At 39.3% G+C, this 22,332-nt stretch overlaps 1 protein-coding gene across 6 annotated transcripts in view; it reads left to right on the top strand.

The window, feature by feature from the left end:
• The window catches only part of NBEA (neurobeachin), an 848,387-nt gene that overhangs the window by 573,586 nt on the left and 252,469 nt on the right, over window positions 1-22,332 (top strand). For all 6 annotated transcript variants that reach the window (XM_073341812.1, XM_073341823.1, XM_073341834.1 and 3 more), the window contains one exon: window positions 15,376-15,519. In XM_073341812.1, the coding sequence (XP_073197913.1) occupies window positions 15,376-15,519 (144 nt within the window). The remainder of the gene's footprint in view (window positions 1-15,375; window positions 15,520-22,332) is intronic.

The raw sequence follows: 22,332 nt of genomic DNA on the forward strand, positions 1-22,332 counted from the left end.
TGCTGTGACCCCATAGAACAGGAGTGGGAAGCCAAGCCCAGACCTGTGGGACAAGATCCACTGATACAGGGTAAGTGTGGGACAGGCTCACTCTTCAGGCTTCTCCCTCCTTAGTGGGCAAGGATTAGGTTTGCAGTGCAAGGACAGAGGATGCTGGTGCAGATGGTCAATGCCCCATCAGCAGTATAATATACTGCATCCCTTGAATCAGGAAGTTATATCTGCCCATTACTAAATGTCCAGCAAATCTGCAAATTTCTTTAATGATTTTCCAAGCTTTATGTATCAGAATCTGTTATCCAAAGTTCAGGTCTTGTCAGATATCCAAAATTTATGTCAAAACTGCAAATCACTTTTGAAATATCTTGATTTTATGTTTCATGCCTTTCCTCTGATATCTTCTGAAATTTATACCTTTTGATACCTTCTGCCTTAACCTATCCCTTGGCTTCTATAATAGATGTCACTTTGTAGAATGTTTATTCTTTTTGCCAGCATATGATATGGCCACCTCTGCTTCTGACTTCCTTCAGCTGAATCAAGTCAACTCCAAAATGTGCAAAAGGAACAAAAAAATACCCAAAAGCAAATATAAATATAATGTGAAACTTCTTAAAGGACCAAAACTACCAATAACAATGAACAGCCTCATCGTTCTTCTAGCTGCTGCTTTATCCTTTTCCTTCCGCATCCACTGTGTATGCACAAACACACCCATGACACCTTCCATTCTTTTCAACATGGATCGCTTGTGTGCAAAGAAAAAGAATAAGGCATTGTGATTTAAAACGTGTTTAAAATTGTATGGGGTGTACTCTTGTTCTTTGCATTCAGTTGTATTGCTGAATAGCAAATATAGAAGTCATTAAGCCTGGGGAGAAGGTTCTGTGCACAAAGCACTCCATAGAGATGCTTTGGGAGAGTGTTCTGGAAGTGGGAGTTTGACATCCTGCACACTTCTCACAGCTGGCTCTGAGTAGCACTTCAGAGTCTGATTTCCATCTGCCCTTCACACCTCCCATCTTTCTGCTTAAAAACTCAGTTTGACGGTAGAATAGGAGCACCCCTACTCAGTTTTAACAATTTTTAAAATTCCTTTCCCCACCCCCATTTCTTCATCTCCTCCTCCACTTGGTTGCAGGAATCTTTCATTCTACTAACGAGTTGGCTGCAATGTTTCAGTTGCTCTTTAGGTGGGTTTTGTTTGTTTTCTTGCCTGTTTGTGGTTTTACCTTTGCTGTTGCTTCAGATGGAGGATGAAAACTCTCCACCTAGAGGGGTTTTCCTGTAGAGAAGTGCTTTATATGAATGGGTGTGTTAACAGGACACAGGGGCTGAATTAGCTGGATTGAGTGGAGGAAGATTAAGCAAGCACTATTTGGGCCCAAATCATCCCCAAAGGTTTTGATTTTAATAACAGAGAACAAAGCCCATCAAATACAGTTAGTATCAGATGGAGCTCGTGGGGTCTCATGAATGTATTTCTAGCCTGCTGGTATAGACAAAAAATGTAAGGTTACTAGCTCCATTCCCTGTTCCCTATACCATGCTCCTGATGCATACAACATTACAGAAAAATTTAGCCCTTTTATGCCAGTTAAAGGGGCCAGAGTATAAAAAGGGACCCTGAGTGAGAAAGAATTCCCTTGGCACAGGAACAGAGGAAGACCACAGCAGGCTGTCCTCAGAGGACATCATCACAAACCCTGGTTTAGAGAGGATAGGCAGGGGAAGGAGGAGTATGTCATTGGTGGGACTGCAGCTCTCACAGCTACTTAGAATCAGGAGGGCATATAATAATGGCTTAAAAATACCTTAGTTCCCCACTCCTCTTGGGCTGTGAGTTTTGCTTCTAAGAGGCACAGTATGGATGTCGACTCAGTGGTTTCAGTTTACAAGTCCTAATTTCCCATTTACATTGCTCCAGTAGCATAAAAAAAAAAACACACACACACACACTTTGGACTGTAACAGTCCCTGGGAAATCTCTCCTGGATAATGAGATTTCTCAGCTGACAAAAAACTAACAGAACAACTCTGCACAGAATGAAGAAATGGAGGAACTGTGAATCAGGGCTAATATATTTATTTTTAACAAAGAAAGAAGTGACTGTTGTTCTGCCCCTCCCTCCCACCCTAAATGTTTCCACTCTGTTACTTCAAAACCAATACCAGTTCAAATTATATTTATGGGATACTAAAAGTAGTAGGATTTGAACAAAAGTACATAGGAAATACCATCTTGCTGTTTGGAACACATGCTCACATATATGCTCATTGGGCATTGCATACCTACACAAGTGAGTGAGTTTCAAGATCTGTACCTTACTTCATGTACCACTTGTATTATGGTATTACGTTTGCTTCACAAAAAGCCAGCAGTGTTGTGGGACAAATCAGATGCTTACGTGTTTCAGCAAAGTGCTTTTCTTCAGCTGAGATTATACACTTATGGTATTCAGAAGCACCCAGGGGTTATCAATGTTTTGTACTTACTAAAAGGAATGTCTATTTCTAAGGAAACATTCTGAAACACACCACTAGCCAACGTGTTTGGAAAGAGACTTTATTACAGAGATCTATCAGCCAACATCTCATGCATATTTCAAAACACATATTTATTTTAATATGATGCACATTATATTAAGATTTGGCTTTTTCTACAGCAGTTCTTCTCTATCCTTATATACCTAGGTATCCTCTTACCCATTATTTATATAGGGCCCTGGACTTTATAGTAGTCATTCTTTTCTAGCTAGAGAACTGTGTTCAACTCTTGAAGAGTTTTTCATTGGTTTTCGTTTTGCCACCCAAGAAAGCACTCAATCCCTCTCTTCAAACAGCTGAGCATGCTGTCTCAACAGCATCTCACTTCCAGCCAGCCTGGAAAGTGGTCTTGCCAACTCCTGTGAATATAATGTGAATAATGAGATTTTTAAGGATGTTTCACAATAACATGAGAAGTTTGAATCTTTCTTGTGATTCCTGGAAAGCAAAACTAGAGAATCAGAGAGAAACTCAAACAATGTTCTATAGTTTAGGAGAAGATATCGTAAATCAAACCCCTAATCCCAATTCTGACTGCTACTAAGACTTCTGTGCAGTTAAGATTTTTGTGGTTAACAATCTTTGTTATGAGCCCAGGATTCAAACCTTGTAAGGTAACTACCATTCACCAATTTCACAGGTGACTGTGAAACCAAGACTGTGCAAAAGGTCACTTCAGGCAGAGCTGGGAATAGAACCCAGGGCTATAATACAACTGAGCCAAATCTTGTACACTTGCCACACATCATTTGAAAGAACATATCAAATTAGGTGATTTTATAATTCATGCTAACACAGTGTGACCCATTAGCAACTAGACCACATAGAGAGGTTTATGACTCTGCTGCTGTTTCTGTGCTAAGAGATCTGGATTAAAATCCTGGTCCCAATGAAGTCAATAGCAAAACACTGCTTGAGTGCGGTGAGATATGATTTCAGCCCTCGTTCTTTAGAAGCTCATGCCTTTACAGAGGTCCTGGGTTCAGTCCCAGACAGGGACATTTTATATTTGTCCATGCTCTCTTTAACTTCTAGAAAACTGCTTTCAGAGCCAGGAATAGAAACCATGAATCCTGATGCTCAGCATTCTTCTGTTGTCTCACAACAGCACTGGCTCTGTGTGTGCATCCCTGTATGTGCTGGCCCATGCAGAGGCTAAGAACAGGCTTTCTCCCAGAAGCTACTGCTGTAGTTGAAGTGAAAATGAACTGTACTGTGGATTCAGAAGGTTGTGGAGTCAAACCTTGCTGATGACCTATGTGAGAGTGAAAATAAAATTTGCATCTGTGTATAAAAGTTAGTGCAAGGACCATAGAATTATTGTTGGAATGATTTTATATTGCAAAACATATTTAAAAGTGAATCTGCATATTGAGCTGTTTGCTTTACTATTCTAATTTTATTATTTGCATTTGTTTAATGGAAGCTGTCCCTTTAAGAATAAGTGTAGCTGACTAAGAGAGATTTTGTGTATGTCCAAAGAGCAGAGACCCTGCTTGTGTAAGTTCCCAAAAGGTCAGAACTCACTTGGATAAACTTATCTTTCCAGAGAGCAAACCTCATTCTTGAAGGTGCAACATTTGCAATTATTGGATGCCACTAGGCATTGCTGATGAGCTAGAGCACCTTTCACCTGTAGATCACCAATTTGAATCCTACCCACAGTAGAGATTAAAAGTTGTTCCCATCTCATGGATATTTACTAGTATCTATAGGAGATGTTTGGTGAGTTCCAGTCCCTGCTCTCACATCATAAAGTCACTACCATTTTTTGCAGTGCATTATAAATTCTTTGGGTCAGGGACTGTCCCTTTCTCTGTGCTGCACAATGGGGCCCTGATCTTGATGGGATCTCAGACATCTCCTGTAGTAAAGGTGAAAATTGCCATACTAAACATTTGTGAGAGCTGGCAGTAATTGTCACACATGCACTGGGGACGCGAAAAAACTGTAGAAGACAGTGGAAAAATAGTTGAATCTTTTTTTTTTATCATTATTTTGGGGCAGTCTCATTTTGGGGGGTGGGACACTCAAAATTCTTGAACTTTGGGGATCGGTAGTACTGGAAAAGTGGGAGATTCCAGGACTGAAACCAAAACATGTTTCTCACATGGCACTGCACAGCTAGGATAGCCAACTTTCTAATTTGTGAAAATTGGACACTGAGCTGCAGAACCTCCCCTGCCCCCTATTCTGTCTCTTCCCCTGAGGCCCTTCCCCCCATTCCTCTTACATTCCCCGCCCCCCACAGTCATATGGTGCCCTCTCTACCCCCCTCCCCCTGCCCGCTGAGCAGGGCTCTAGGGGTGGGGTGAATGGTGCAGTGCAGGGGAGGGAGAGCCACACTTCAGGGGTGGGGGGTGATGGGGAGGATGGGACAGGGAGAACCATGCTCAGGGGATGGAGGGGTGAGTGGGGCAGGATGGGGGAGGAAGAGGCATGCACACTGGGGATGGAGGGGTGAGTGGGGCAGGATGGGGGAGGAAGAGGCATGCACACTGGGGATGGAGGGATGAGGGTGTTGCCACTACCTCTCTCCACTGGAGCCATTCCTGTGAGCTCTTCCAGGCTCCAGCAGTAGCTACTGTGCTTACTGCCCCTCCAGGTGTGGAGGCTGGTTACTGCAGGTAACCCGACTTTCAGTATTGGGTCAGCAGTGCTGACTGGACACTGCCAGGTACCCTTTCTGACCCGACTTTCCGGTCGAAAACCGGACACCTGGCAACCCTATGACCAGTACTATCATGAAGTTATTTGTCTGTACTAAGTTTTGATATTTCTAAAATGGGGGGTTGAAGTTATTTATATTAAATTTTATATCTCCCAAGTTGAGCAACTTTTCCTTTTCATTTATAAGCTTTGTTAACAGCAAGTCACATTAACTGCTGGCATAAATGGGTACAACTCTGGTGACTTTGACCTGGAGTCCCTATGTTCTGAAGGCAGATAAAGATACAGAATGCACATTTTTTCTGCAGCACATGTGCTGGTGTGCTTGTTTTTGAGTTTGGAATATTTAAACTAAAGCCCATCAAGGCAAAATCCAAACTTAGTTTTTGAAGGATTTCACATCTGCCATTTATCTTTAATCTTAGAAAACCCATTTTATCAAATTCTCTTTCAAAAGCATGGAATGCATTTTTCAGTACTCACATTAAGAGGATTAGTATATTTACCTCTCATACTTATGTAGTACCACATTTAAATTCAGTCACATTTTCTCTTAACTTTAATTGTATTTTGCTATTTACGAATACCCTCTTTGGTGGTCTTTCTTAAGAAATCTTTGCTTACATACGAATATTTTGAATTAGGAATAAATGAAATTCCTTTTTTGCTGTCAAAACCAAAATTATGAAAATGCATTGCATGGCTTTGAAAATCAGTACACTCTATTAGCAGACCTGTCAATATAAAAAGTGCATTTCATTTCCACCTCTTGCTCTAATAACCTTTTCTATGTTACTTGCAGGCAGTTCACATAATCAGAGTATATTGTCAGCTTACTGGAGTTGGGGAAGCATGAAATGAAAATCGTGTTAATATTGATCCAATTCTCTTCCTTGCAAGTGTCCTTGGTGTCCTTTCCACTGAGCAATAACTGTTAGTTTTATGTAGTTATTTTCCTCTTAGTTGTTACTGTAGTTTTCGTAAAATGGTTGCAAGCACAATTAGGGATATTGTTTCTATTGCTTGAAATTAATTTTCTTAAGTGTAATATTTAATAATTTAAGACAATTCTAAGTGATCCCTAAAATAGCAGAAAAAATTAATGCTATCTGTAATTTACTAGACTACAGTGTACACAAAGTGGTTTAATTTTAAGACAAAAACAAAACTGATTAGGGGTATGGAACAGCTTCCATTGATGAGAGATTATTAAGATTGGGACTTTTCAGCTTGGAAAAAAGAGACAACTAAGGTGGGATATGATAGAGATCTATAAAATCCATCACTGGTATGGAGAAAGTAAATAAGGAAGTGTTATTTACTTCTCCTCATAACACAAAAGCTAGGTGGGTCAAATTAAATTGACAGTCGAGGTTTAAAGCAAACGGAAATATTTCTTCACACAATGCACTGTCAACCTGTGGAACTCATTGCCAGGGGATATTGAGAAGCCCAAGACTATAACATGATTCAAAAAAGAACTAGATAAATTCATTGAGGTCAATGAATCAATGGCTATTAGCCAGGATGAGCAAGGATGGTGTCCCTAGCCTCTGTTTGCCAGAAGCTGGGAATGAGAAACAGGGGATGGATTACTTTATGATTACCTGTTCAGTTCATCCCTTCTGGAGCACCTGGCATTGGCCACTATCTGAAGACAGGATACTGAACTAGATAGAACTTTGGTCTGACAGAGTATGGCCGTTCTTATGTTATGTAAGACATTATATTAGTTTGTAACTGACATGAGTTACGTACAATATGGGCTTATTCTTCAGCCATACCATCTGTGGAAGTTCCAGTGACAAACTACATTCTATGCCCAATCCAAATATTGGATGATCTTGAAAGAAATCCAGGAAGTAGAATAAGGGGCTCTGCTCTCTTATATCTGAGAATGCGTTGCAGCATGCGCTGAATTGGGTATTTCCAGATGTCATTACTCAACTATGCAGTTATGAACAAGTCAGTGAGGGCTTCATTTTCAGAGGTGTGGAACACTTGCAATCTGAGCTAAAGTTAATGGAAGCTGTGAATACTTATCACTTCTGCAAAGCAGGCCCATAACCTCAGTTATACCTCAGTTTATTCATCAGTAAAATAGGATAAAAATGCCTTCCGATTTTTGTAATGTGCTTTAAAATCTGTGGACAGAAGTGCTATGTAAATGCTAAATATTATTATGAAGACAAGGTGATGGAAGTTATATCTTTTATTGGACCAACTTCTCTTAGTGTGAGAGAGAAGCTTTTGAGCTTACACAGAGACCCGAAGAAGAGCTTTGTGGAGCTGAAAAGCTTGTCTTCTCACAAACAGAAGCTGATCTAATAAAAGACATTCCGTCAACCTCCTTCTCTCTCTATCTCTGTAATGTCTTGGGAACATCACAGCTATAAGACTGCATACAAATGTTATGACTTTCCTTATGATAATTTTTACAATAAATAATAATCTACTACATTTGAGTACACAAGTCACTGATTTTGACCTTGGGCAAGTTGTTTAACTTCTGCAGCTCTGTTTCCCAAGAGTAATAATTACAATGGTGATATGAACTTACTAAAGTAAAAGGTTTTGAGTTTGACAGAAGAAAAAGTGGTATATAAGTAAGTGTTTGGACTCACCCAGCGGTGCCTCCTTTTGGTAGTCATCAGGAATTAGCTTGTCCAGCCACCGGAGCACCCTCTGCAGGCCGGTGAGCCGCCTTACCTCTGGCCCCCATGTCCCTCCCAGGACCCAGTGCCCCTTTCCCTGGGGTGCTGCCTCCCCCAGCAGTACCCCCACACTCTTAGGTTCTGGGTCTCCCCACCCAGAGGGACCCCCTCCCTCTAACCCCACCTCCCCTCAGTCTGGGCTACTGCCAGTCCCTACTTAGCCCCTTGTATCGGGGGCAGACTGCAGTGTATACACCACTCATCACAGGCAAGGGGGTTTTGGACTCCGCCTACCCATGGGCTGCACCTCTGCAACCCTGCACCTATTCAGCCTGAGGCTTTCCAGGCCGGAGCTCCCAGCTCCTCTGGCCTTTCCCCAGCCCTGCTCTAATCTAGGTGTCCTGCTCGGCACCTTGTAGCCAGGCCCTTCTCCCTGCAGAGGCATACTAGCTGGGCTCCTGGCTTACAGCCTCTTATAGGGTCCAGCTGGGCCTGACTGAGCTGGCCACAGCTGCGGCTGCTCCCTTAATCAGCCTGGGTTTTTCCCCACAGCCCCAGCCCTCTCCCAGCGGTGGCCTCAACTCTATCAGGGTCAGAGTGAGTAACCACCCCGCTACAGTAAGAATAAAGTATTAATTTACAAACTACACAGTGTCAAAGAGTATGGTATATTACTGTTAGAGGATAAGAGGAAAACATAAGCTATTAGCTATAAAAAAGCAGGACAAACTTTTTTGTGAAGCCTTCTGGTTTTGTCTGTTGTGGTATCCTAAAACCAGTTTTTGTGTGTGTGGGTTTTTTTAAACAATTTGATATTTTTAAATTTATCTTTTTGTTAAGAGTGCAGTATCTATAATAAGTATACAATAATTTTTCATGTCCAGATAGTTTTTCTCCCTCATTTCTTCAGATATGTTTAATCATTAAAGTGTAATATAATTTAAGTTCCTGTGGCAATACTTAACTTCAGCCTATTAAGATACAGGCTTCCCTTGAGAATAGTCACCATTATGGTCTTCCCAGGAAATAATTCTATGTCAGTCAGTGCTACGAAGTTTCAGAAACACATTATGATAATATAATAACCCTAATGGGCAAATCCTAACCCTCTCTGCCAGTATGGAGGGCCCTATTGTAGCACAACAAGTGGTGATCTGGTGAGGAAAAAGAGGAGGGCAAATTTTGTGACCATGCACACGAGTGCACATCACACCCTTTACATGCAATCAATCCAGCTCCCCAGGGGCTCCAGGCATATAAATGCACAGCAGGGTTTAATATGTATGGGAGATAGTGAGCATGGAGATTCGCCAGTCCTACTGGTCTTGGCAAAGTGGAGCAAATGGGCTATTAAGTAGCTATGCTCCACAGCCTGGACCCCACAATGATCCCCAATGCCTAGCTAATCTCTTGAATATGGTTACTGAAGGCAGGATTCTCAACTATGTAATATATAAATCAGGAAAAAAATGCACTTCTGCACTGACACTCTGAAGCTTTTCCTGTAATATGTTCATGTATCTTGCAGAGCATGGCTTAGAATTAAAATGTTATCTACCATTTTTATGTTATCTGCTTTTGAAATAATCTTACAATGTACCTGCCAAAGTCTTTCAAACTTATGAGATTTGTTATATTTTACTCATGATATCATGTCATGGTTATGTCATCACATATGACATAATCCCTTGAGAGGAACTAATTCCTTAGTTCCCTTGTTTAATTAGAAATTAAAAACCATTTTAGAGAATAAAAATGCAACAACAAAAAGCAGTGTTTTACAAAGCATTACATGTCAGTGCACTTTGAGGAGGAAAACCACCCTTTTTTTAGAAAGTTTCCCAGGGGAGCTGAAGTTCACAAAAACTTTTCTTTACCTTCTATAAAAGAGAATTTTTTTAATTAAATGCAGCATTTTGCTGTAAAGTGGACAGACTACTTCTGTCAAAATGCTCTTTAGAAGCCACATAAAGCTGTAAAAGACAATATATGAAAAAACATTCTTAAATAAAAGAAGAGCACCATCCCATGAAGCTGATTTCCAGATGTTTGGAAACATTAGAATTTCCTGTCAGTACATTTAGGTAACATTAAAATGGGGTTAACTTTCCATCCTGCCAACCCTCTTCAAAGATGAAAGAGAGTTCTCTGCATAAATTGTCTTATCTGTAATTCACTGAAGTAAACTGTGGAATCAACTTTGTAAGAAGCAGTAGTTTCCTTTTGCTAGTACCATAGCTACCAAGCAAAATTCTCTTAAAATTAATAATATTTCCCTTTATATTTAAAATAAAATTAGGTCTGTTTAAAAATACTCTGTTTTAATAGATAATAAGCAGCGGGTGATATATGTACTTCAGAACTTTTTCTTTTGCATTTATCCTGAACATTATAGTACTCCCTGTAACGAACCACAAGTTATGTTCACATACATGTTTAAATCTTATTCAAGAATAGGGTTGCCAATTTTGGCTGATTTCATCACATGACATAATCTTTAATTCAAGATTAATCTTTAATTTCTGGAGACTCCAGGGCAATCCTGGAGGATTGACAACCCTATTCCAGAAAGACATTGTTTGAGGCTTGGAACTCAACAAGTTAACTTAATATGTAATATCTGCTGTGACTAGAATAATCTAACTTGGAATTTACTAGTTTTATTGAAAATGGAACAGGAAAATACAGATGTTACAACAATAAAAATCTCTGCAACCAAACAAAATAGATGATTTACTAAAGGAAGAAAGATATGATATTTTACATTTCATTGTTTACATGGAATGTTTATAGAGGCTGTATCTATTTTATGACATTCATGTCTTCCCATTCATTAGAATTTTTTAGATGTTTATTTTGAGGGGATTCCCAAGTTGTTGATCCCCATTCTTAATAATGAAAAAAACCTAAAAAAAAAAACAAAAAAAAAAACTTTCTTGACTTTGCAGTTTGTAGTTTTGCAGCTTTTCAGAAATATAAAGCATGTATATTTTCCTGGGAGTGGGGGAGATTCCATATTCTTGATTTTTTTTAAAAAAATGAGCTTTCTGCTTGTTTTTATGTATAGTGTAACTACTATAGGAAGCCACCTTTTGTTGTTTTAACAATGTTAATTTTCTACATTTATGAACAATACCCAAGATGGTAATTGGGATGACAAAAATGGATTTTTGGTTAAATAATAGCTGTCTGAAAAACTGATATTGTAAGTTAATTTTCATTTTTCTTTGAGTGATATGATTCTTAAGATATCCACTTTATGCAAACATGAAACTGCAGTAACCTCATGTAAGGATTTAAATATAAGGATTTAGGCCAAAATTTTAAAACTTAGGTGCCTAGAGATAGGTACCCAGGCTTCAGTACAGCAAAGCACTTAAGTGCATGTTTAACTTGAAGTACTTTAGTATTTCCATCTTTATTCAACAGAATATTTGGGCACATAAAGCCAGTGGACTTTAAGCGTATTCTTAAAGACATGTCTAAGTGTTTTTCTGAATAGGGATGAGATTACTCAAGTGCTTCAAGTTAAACATAAGATTAAATGCTCTGCTGAATCCAGAATCCTGTGGCTGGAATTTTCAAAGGAGCTTAAGGGCTTGTCTACATGGTGAGTTATTGCATAGCAAGCCAGCGTATGAAACTACAGCACAACAACTTGCTTTGCAATAATATTCTTTGTGGCACTCCAAAACTTTCACTGCTCTATAACAGTGTCTGTGCTGATGCGCTTCACATTCACACCCACATTTGACATGCAATAAAATGTAGACCTGGCCTAAGAAAGTACATCATCCAACTCTCACTAAACTTCAGTGAGAGCTGAGTACCTCCTTTCCTTTGGCGTCATTGAAAATTGCAATGTAAACTGATATTTAGTCCCTAAATTAGCCCTCTGATTACCCAAGGTTTTGAGCACCCATAACTTTTGTTGACTTCAATTCTGGGCATCCACATTTTAAAATTCTTGCCATACTTTAAAACAGTTTGTTTTATTAATTTGTTTTATTATCTGTTTTCCAATGGAACCTCATTAAAAAGTTACTTTAATATAAAGTCTCTGCATTGTAGCTACCTACTCATTCAAAGAGTATCTTTAGAACACAAATTCTTTGTCTCCTGAGAACTGTCTTATAATGAGGGAATAATATAGTTAGTTTCTTTACACAGTAGTTTTGTTGTGGCTTGAAAAAAGTTATGATAAAAATATTTCGAATTTTTACTAAAATGCTGACATATAATATATAAACTATTCATTTGTTCCTCACTCTTTTTATATCATTGCTAACTGTATGAAACATAGTTTCATGCCAAGTAATTTTTTATTCAGTTTGTTGTCTCCTTTTAAAGATAAGCTGTTTTCCTTCTTACTCCTAGTTTGAGAGACTCTCTTATTTTTAGGGCCTTTTGAAGTCATCCCAGGAATATAAAAATAGAACATCTGTGACAGATCTGTTTTAAACATATTTTACATTTCAGGATCCAAGGAGATCTGGTGGTCTGTGGTATTCGCTTGTTAATTTCTTGATGAATGGGTAGAAAGGCCAAGAAGTGCTCTCAAGACGGCAAGTCTTCTGAAGATAGATGATCTCAAATAAATTCTATTCCCAATCAGTTTTTGATTTGTTAGGTGTTAAACCATTTCTTTGTAAGGACAGTGTTTACAAGCCTTGTAATGAGACGGCCCTCCGAGACCTTACCTCTTCTTGCTGTAATTTTGATAAATGGAACTCTAATTCATAAAGGATATAGTGATTGAAGGGCAATTTTGGGTCTCATATAGTTTCATTTAGATAAATGTTTGGTACAGTACAGCAAAACTAAGGTGCACTCAACAAAGTGATAAATTTAAAGAACAGACAATCCAAAGCAGCTTCTATCAAACCAAAGCAGCTCAGTTTGCTATATTTCTTATAGATAAATGTATGTTTAATATTGTAAAACAAAATTGATTTTAGAAAGATTTATCTGAATTGCTGAGATCCAAATTTGCCAGACTAACTTAGTGCCTTCTACTACATTACATTTCTTATGTTGATGTATTGTAGTATTTCTGTAACAAGATAACTGCCAGCAGTGTGACAGGCAAGTTAAAATAAGCTAGATTTCAGCCTCCGCTTCTGAGGTTTGCCTTCAGGTTCTCGTGGTACCAGCAGTACACTTTTGCTGATTTATGAGATGATAATTTCACACATAAATAAATGATTTTGGTGAACTGGAATTATTCTGCAATTATACCCAACTATTACTTTTGGAGAATTTCCGTTCTTATGAAAGTGAGAGGCTTTTATAACATAAACTAGAGCCAGGAAGAGCGGGGGGGGAGGGGGGAAACAATCTGTGCACACTTCCTCCAGCCATGCTGTCAGTTCATCTCAGGAATGGTCTACAGCACTGTCACTACGCCAGTACTAAGATGTTTCAAAGCAGAGACTACTTGTGGCAAGTGATGCTAAATTGTGTGTCTTATGATAGGGTCAAATATACACAAAGTTCTAATTTAGCTCTTAACACTCAGTGCACTTGTGACCTAAACTAGATAGGCTACTGTATTACATTACTCCCTCTTTCCAAACTCTGTCTCTAGTCATTTTTTGTGGACTTTTATTTTTAAAATTGTAGTATGTGGCTGGATATTTGAAGCCTTTCACCTTTTGATCATTGATTCAAATTTAAACCAGGTCAGCAGTAACAGCAAGTTGTTGCCATCTGGTAGATGTTAAGTGGCCTATGCAAAATGAGTTGACGGTCTTGCTCCAGTTGCTCTGGCGACATCATAAAAACTATCACTGTAGTAGATGCTAATTGAGACCCTTTTGTACAATCTCAGCAGAAATGGCAGCAATTGAAAGAACATGGAAACTAGAGATGCTGTTCTCTAATCTAGGGTGAGGCAACATGCTTCTGGTGCCTGGTCTGTATCTGTTCTGTGGATGAACAGTGGACTTCAGTCTTCAAGATTCTCATCCCATCACCTTACATCTACTTTAAAATAATACCAGTAATTATAAGGTGAAATCTTGAGCCCACTAAAGTCAGTGCCGTGGGTGAAAAGATCCAGCCAAATAGGAAACAAATGTCTAAATTATACTACACCTAGAGAAATTTAGAGTTGGTTCTTAGTTCTGACAACCAAATTAGGAAATGCTAAATTCTAGATTGATATACAGTACATTAATATTAATAACTGTTTTGGGTGCCATAATCCTTAGATAGAAAACCCCAAAGAAGAGGTTACATTTTCAGAGCTAAACACTCAAAAGGAAGCTAGTAACTCCCGTGTCTCCATCAATAACAGTAGGTTCATTACTAAGATTAATATCTAGGAGTCCAAGGTGGAGATGCATAAAGATAAGTGAGGATGTATATGATATATAACCTTCTTATTAATTTTCCTGTGAAAAAGTGGGGGATAGTAACAGAAAGCATACTGGCATTGAGAACTGCTATGAGTCTGTTATCTCTGGGGGGAAAAAAGACTTATGATTTGTCTCAAATTGTGAAAGAATTGTTTTGCTGGCCTCACAATGTTATGTACAGGGTACCAGAGTAAAGCATGCTTTGTCTGGACTAGCCATCTCCAGTTCTTTCAAGTAAGTTTTATTAATATCTCTATATTTGTTTTGAGAAGAGTTAATCACCTTTATAATTTTGTCATTTAAACCAAGCTATTATTAGTTAGCACACTTTTGAGCACTATATAAAATTACTATGTGCCTCTCTAAAGTGTAAGATGCTCTGAAAAGCTGCCAATTTAAGTAGACAAAAATGGATGTAGACAGGGAAGAAGGGATGAAACACACAATCTGTAATTGGTATGTGTCTTCTTGGTACCAAGATTTTTGCTGGGCTTTTTTGTTTTGTTTTTTAATTTAAGAAAACCATCCCCTTTCACCTTTCCTTTTTTGTCTCTGTCTTGGACACTTGAAATGGTCACTTCTCATTGCTACCCCATGCTGAATGTTTCCTCTTTGTTTCTCACTCCTCCATCCTGTCCCTCCTTTGCTTATGACTTAGTGAAATAATTACAGACAAATCAGAAGAAACCCTTGAAGTTCCAAATGCCTAACAGCATCTCTTCACTCAGAGAGGAACTGGTCAGTACTGTATTTGGGAGGTACTGGGAGGCAGGACTCTAGAAGTGAAAGAACAGCTCCTTCTGCGTGCACCCCCACTCGGAGAAGCTGAAGGAGAAATATAGAAGACAAACAAAATATCAATTATTGAAAAGAAGGAAAGAGTATTTAAAAAGCAAAACCTGTTTCAAAGTCACAGTTTATTCAGAAAGACAGACTGAAGATGCACTTTCCATAATCCTTGCTAAAAGTTTCATACAATTTATCTCTTTCAAATGTTCTACCTTTTAAAATAAGTACTTTTAAAAAACGTTATTATTTTCTTTTTAATATACAGGACTTATGGTAGTACTATAGTTGATGTATTGGCGTGTTATACAAAAAATAAACACTCAACTAAGTTCACAATATTTTTAACTTGTATTTAGGCACTGAAGAAGATGTGGTAAAGTCAAAGAAAACTTTCCGAAGTCAGACTGTGGTGAATCAGAATGCAGAAACCGAGCTCATGCTGGAAGGGGACGATGATGCTGTCAGTCTGCTCCAAGAGAAAGAGATTGACAACCTTGCAGGTAATTTTTTTTTTTTATCACTAACATGGTATCAATAAATCGATGATGTAAAAATCTTAACTTCTAACTTCTGTAACCAGTGCCCTGTGTTGAAAGTAATTTAATGGACTTCTAATAGTGCCCACAATTACAATGAGAACAGATTACTTATATTCTGGGTCCAGTAGATGTTCTATTACTGTGATTTGGGGTAACTAGTGGTAATTAAGCTATAAGTCCTTCTACAATGGTCTTCTGTTAGTGCAGTGTGGGTTAAGCAAAGCCCTGGGCATTGTTCCTACTGCACCTTGTTGAATTGCTAGAAGACCACAACGGTTGAAACAAGGAAGAAAGAATTTGTTTTTTTAAGTCAGTGTATTTACATTTCCCCAGTTTTCACAGTCACTTCTCTCATTACGTCAAGGAAGGTTGTTGAGGTCTCTCTGCTCCTGCACTCAACCCTGCAGCCACCTCTCAGTGAAACCAGAGGGACTGTAGAGCAGCATATACTGTCTGCCACAGTAATAGGATGGGAAAGGGGAGGCCTCCTGGCTGCAAGCACTAAGCAGAGATTAAAAAGGGGTGAAGTTGCAACTAAAGAATGAACATTGTTGGTCAGAATGCAAGTTGGGAGTGAGTAGAACTTTTCTTATCAACACATTCCATTGGAGTGGTGGTGAATGGTCAGGTCTTAGATTTATTCCTAGAATTGTGTTCCGGTGAGTTCTTGTATGTTCTGCATTGAAGCACCATGTTACTTGTTGTGGAAGAGATATGAAATAATGACACTTTGGGAGTTAATACATGCTCCAGTGTGTTGTCTCACGTGAAATGAAAATATGAGAAATGTGTCTGGAATGAGGTATGGGTATTAAACGATTAATTTTACTATGGAAGATATATTTGTTAATTTGCGCTATGACTGGGGAAATGTGGATTTTGTGATGTATTGAAGGAAACTTGAAACATCACTGGGTTTAAAGTTAAGTTCTCCTTACTCCAGTACTTCCTTCTGATGTCACAGGCAGTGGAAATTTGAAGTCAGAAATTAGGTCATGCATGAATGACAAAAAATAATGAATGAAGTTAGTCTAGCGGTTTGATATTAAATTATAAAAAAGTACTCATGTTGGGACCAACTAATAAACAATATAATCATCAACAGTCAGTATGGCAATTCAATATTGATCTGTTTAGAGATGTCCATTTTTGTGCCCATCACTGAACACCTTGCTTTCTCACGTTGGTAAAATAGTAAGTTTAGACAACTAATGTGATAGCCTAATCTAGATTCCTTTGGTAGGTTTCATTTAATAGCAGAGAAAGGTCGGAGACCTCTCTATCAAGCTCCACCTTTGACATACACCCCAGATAAATACTTATATACAATTTCTATGGTTTAAAGGCTACAGTACTTAGTTATACTGAAATGTTGATTGAACCTGCATGGTAATCTGATAAAGCTGTTATGCATCTTGAAAGTCCCTATAATCCCTCTGCAAACTGTAGGCTCTTGTACATACTTGACACTGCCCTACTAGTCAAAATACTGAGATGCAAGGCATGCCTCATGGTCCTATCCTTCTTTAAGAAACTGACACTTCAGAGGGGGTCCTGTGTTTCTGGTCTCTGACATGCAGATGAGTATGACCCTCCTCCCTAAGAGTTTAGCTCTTTCCCTATATCAGCTGTTCTCAAACTGTGGGTTGGGACCCCAAAGTGAGTCGCAACCCCATTTTAATGGGGTCGACAGTGCTGTCTTAGACCTTCTGGGACCAAAGCCCGAGGGCTTCAGCCCTGAGTGACACAATTCAGGTTACAGGCCCCCTGTCTGGGGCTGAATCCCTGGGGCTTTGACTTTGCCCATTCCCAGGGAGGCGGGGCTCAGACAGGCTGAGGCTTCAGTCCTCCCTTCTGGAGCTGAGTAGTAAATTTTTGTTGCAGAATAGGGTCATAGTGTAATGAAGTTTGAGAACCCCTGCCCTATATAATTCAAATCTGGATTATGGATATTGGTAAAAATTAACATCTTAAACACTGCCAGGAAATCTGCTTTAGGAATGTCAGAAATTTGCCTGAATGCTTGCAAGACACTTCCATAAGTAAATCTGAATGTCACAAACACACGTCAGTGCCATTTCTAAAAAGTGGATCCCATCATCTTTGGCCTCTTGTATAATATCAGGTAGTGTCTCAGCTGCACCATCAAGGGACTTCAGAAGTATTACTACCTCCTAGTTAGTCTCCTTTCTGCAATTGCCACTTCTAGTAGGACAAATGCTGCTGTACCATGTACTATAGGGGAGGCTTTCTGACCATATGAAAATAGTGGCAAGAAATGCGTCAGCAGTACATGCATGTGCACACACCAACCAAAAAAACTCCCATCATTTCATTTTTACCCTCAAACTAACCCAAATCCTTGAAACTAAGTTAAGGGTAGGAGGGGTGGGGCGAGGGAAGTGGAGAGAAAATAAATGTAGGAGTTAATTGTCAGAAAACATCCTCCTGGGGCTGTGTCAGCTCCTCCAATCCCTAGAATTATTTACTGCATGATTTTACACTGGATAAGAAAGCTATTTTCCTAAGATCTTCATGCTCACAGGGTGATTCCAAAACACAAGTCCTAGCAACCTAAATAAAAAAGACAACAGTTAGCTATTCTTCTGCATGAGAAAAATTATAACCCACAGCCCTGCCAAGAGCAGACCCCACAGAAGCAAGGCCAGTCATTCTTTCTATAATTCGAAAAAACTGAAGTATGGTTCTCTTCTGTAAAAATTCTACACCTTGTCTATACCTTTTCTACACCTGTCACCGAAGTGTACCCAGAGACATATCTGCTTGCGTTAGTGACTTAAGGTATATCTACAGTGCAAGAAACCATCTATGGTTGGCCCAGGTGAGGTGGCTGTGGGGCTGTAAAATTAAAGTGTAGACATTTGGGCTTGGGCTAGAGTCTGGGATATGAGACCCCACAAGGGGGAGAGTTCTAGCTTTGCCAGATGTCCAGTTTTCAACCAGAACACCTGGTCAAAAAGGAATCCTAGTGGCTCTGGTCATCACTGCTGACTGGGCCGTAAAAGTCTGGTTGGCCGCAGCAGGGCTCCCAAGAAGTGGCCAGCATGTCCCTCCAGCTCAGGGGGAGCCACAGAGGCTCCATGTGCTGCCCCCATCCCAAGTGCCAGCTCCTCAGCTTCCATTGGCCAGGAACCGTGGCCAATGGGAGCTGTGGGGGCAGTGCCTGCAGGTGGTGGCAGCGCGCAGAGCCCCCTGGCCGCCCCTCCACCTAGGAGCTGGAGAGACTTGTGGCAGCTTCCTGGGAGCTGCTTGAGGTAAGCGCCACCTGGAGCCCGAACCCCCTCCCACGCCCCAACCCCCAGGCCTGAGCCCCCTCCTGCACTCCAACCCCCTACCCCAGCTCGGAACCCCCTCCTGCACCCAAACTCCCTTCTGGAGCCCACACCTCCTGCACCACAACCCCCTGCTACAGCCCAGAGCCCCCTCCCACACTCAAAACTCCTCGCCTCCACCCCACAGCCCAACCCCCTACCCCAGCCCGGAACCCTCTCCCACACCCAAACTCCCTTCCAGAGCCTGCATTCCCTTCCCCTCCTTCACTCCAACCACCTGCCACAGCCCAGAGCCCTCTCCCACACTCCAAACCCCTTCCTCCCTCCCCCCCGCAGCCCAGAGCCCCCTCATCCCCACACCACCAGCCGGAGCTCTCATCCCCTCCCTCACCCTTTCCCAGCCCAGTGAAAATGAGCAGCGGAGGGAGGGGGATGGAGTGAGCCGTGGGGTGGGGCAGAGGCAGGACAAGGATGTTCGGTTTTCTGCAGTTAGAAAGTTGGCAAATCTAGAGGTTCCCAGAGCCAGGGGTCCAGCCCAAGACTGAACATTTACATTCAGGACCAGCCACAAGTGTTTTATTGCAGGGTAGACATACCCTAAAGTAAGCTTGCTACCTTTTATTCCTGTTAGCAGAGCAAACACAGTTAAGAGTGGAGTAAATTATCTGTCTCTTCATAAGTTCATATGTTATGGAAAGAGCTGATTGGGAATTGTCCATACAAATGATTTTCTGATGGGAAATGCAGTTTCTGCCAAATCTAAGTGTTCTGGTTTGACACACATCAGAATATTTCATTTTCTGAAGTAACCTGAAATGTTTTGTTTCAAATCCGTTCAACCAAATATTAAACTACATTTCCCTGTCAGTGCATTGTTTTATGGGAGTTGTCGTTTGGGCCCCCATTCTCTCCTGTTGGCTGTGCTCCCCAGAGAACTAAATCTCCCATAATGCAATTCAGATTTCCCTCTGATCAAGCTTCATGGTGCATTGTGGGACCCATGACTCTGGATGCATTATGAGATATGCAGTCTAGCTAGGACTCCTGGCCCATAAGGGAAAATGGGGACATCAGACTTCCAAGCCACAACTGCCATGAGGTAATGCACGACTGCGGGAAAGTGCAGTTTAATACTGAACTGACTCAAAATGAAGCATTTAAAATCAGTTCAACAACCCAAAACATTCTAACATAGGGAATGTCAAAATGTTTTGTTTTGATCAAAAATGTCAAAATGAAATGTTTTGACTTTCTGAATTGGAATTGGTTTGGAATTCCATTCCATGAAAAATGTTGAAATTTTTTTCTCCCAAATTGGGATGAAAACAAATACTGAAATATAGGAATTTCCCAGTGGATAAGAATTCTGAATTTCACTTAGCTCTTAACTATGCACAGAGTTGTACAAAGTTCAAAGTACAGGAACAATCCCTTATTATGATTATTATTTATATTACAGTAATATTTGAAACCTATCATGATGAGGACTAGGGTTGCCAACACTGTATTTTAAAAATAAGGGGCTATGATATGATATGATATGATTATTATCATCATAATCATTAGTATTAATAATAATAAGTAGTACTCTCCTACATTCACCAGGGGTATTTCTTGCTGCTTTTACAGCACTCAACCTCTCCCAATCTTGTATAGAGATGAAAAAATAAGGGATGTCCCTTGCAATAAGGGACTGTTGACAACCCTAGGACCCCATTGTGCTTGGCACTATACAAATACTGACAGACCCTGCCCTGAAGAGTTTAACTCTGTGAAGTAGGCATTGAAGGCCATGGATTTGCACAAAGTCTCATTAAGGACCAGATTGGGTCTGTTGATTCTTTAGAACTGGTGGTGGAGTGAGAAATAAAGAACCCAGCTTGACTTTCAGATCTCAGGTTCAGTTTTCAGGATTTACCACTGAAAATAACATGTTTATTTGTAAACTGAGCACATTTGATCTGGAAGTTGTTGAAACACAGTAAATATAGGATTCCACAATGCCATTTACTTCTACTTTTCAGAGAAGACCACACTTAGGCCTGTCTGTATTCAAAGACATACTGGTTTAACTTGCTCAGTTTAAAAAAACCAGTTACTTAAATAGGTCCATAACCCTATGTAGACACTCTGAATTCAATTTAAACCTGGTTTATATTGATTTAGCTTGACTCACTAAAGAATTAAGTTAAACTAAATCAATGTAAACCAAGTAAAAATAGAATTAAGAGTGCCCACACAGGGTTTTGAACACATTTAACTCAATCAGTTTTTAAAAACACATTTTATTAAAACAATGCAACTCTAAATATAGAGGGATATTAGTTGTTCGAAAACTTTTCACTCAGAAAATATAAATATTGTAATACCTTGATTTGCAAAGTTAAAACAAAACTGAAAAATTCTAAGGAAAGTTGAAAAAGACTATGGGCCCAATCTTGCAAATGCCCACATGAGTGGACCTTAAATATCTTTCATTCCAAAGACTTTCCTTCATAGGTTTCCATCAACCATACGGCACAAATCATTGTAGAACATACTTCTATAAATTACATATGACATGTCATATTTTTTAAATAATTGCATTCTGGATCTTTTTTGTCATTAGATAATCCTAGTATTCCATGTCATAATGAGGATAATTTAGTTTTAATCTATTCAGAATATTTGTTTTCGGTTTTAGTTAATAGTAGTGAAGTAGTGAATTTCATTGCTCACACAGAATTACTTCATTTTTGTGTGTGTGATGGATTCAAAGAAAATTTGTGTTTACTCTCAATATTTTCAATTGCAGGAGTATTTTAACAGGATTTTGTGGTGTGGTCAATTATAAAAACTTTTGGTTTTATTTTCTTAATATTTACATATTAAAAATTTTACCATTTTCTGTTTCAATTTTAGCTCTTTTCCTTCCCAGGCCATTCACTTCAAGAGGCAAGTCACATGTTTGTGAGAACTAATGACTAAGATAGCCCAATCTATTGTAGCCAGTTTCTATCAATAAATTGTTAATCAATGGTATTGCAATCAAACCAGTTGTAGTTCAGAGATAATCCCTAACTCTTCTGTATCCTTACTGTTTTTTTTCTTTTCCATTTTCTAATGTTGTGATTTCATTTAGGAGTCTAAATATGCAAATTTACTAATAATTTGTTTTACTCTAAGTAAATTATTTTTTTCATAATGAAAAATAGATTGGTATGTTATTTCATGATAAGTTTATACTTCCAATGTGGAATATGTATTAACTGATCATTAGTATTGTCTTTACAACCTTTTTTTTTTTTTTTTAAAATCAAGCTAAAATGGAGAACAGATTAAAATAAATTTCAAACCACTTGGATTACATGGGCTGAAAGTTTTAGGAATACATTCAGACCTCTGCTGCATGTATACAATTCCCATTGACTTCAATAAGAGCTGTGTGCACAGATCTGAGGGCAGAATTTGGCCTTGGTGAACCTTTGGAAAGATTGTGTCC

Source organism: Lepidochelys kempii, chromosome 1 (assembly GCF_965140265.1).
Source record: "Lepidochelys kempii isolate rLepKem1 chromosome 1, rLepKem1.hap2, whole genome shotgun sequence".
NCBI lineage: Eukaryota > Metazoa > Chordata > Testudines > Cheloniidae > Lepidochelys > Lepidochelys kempii.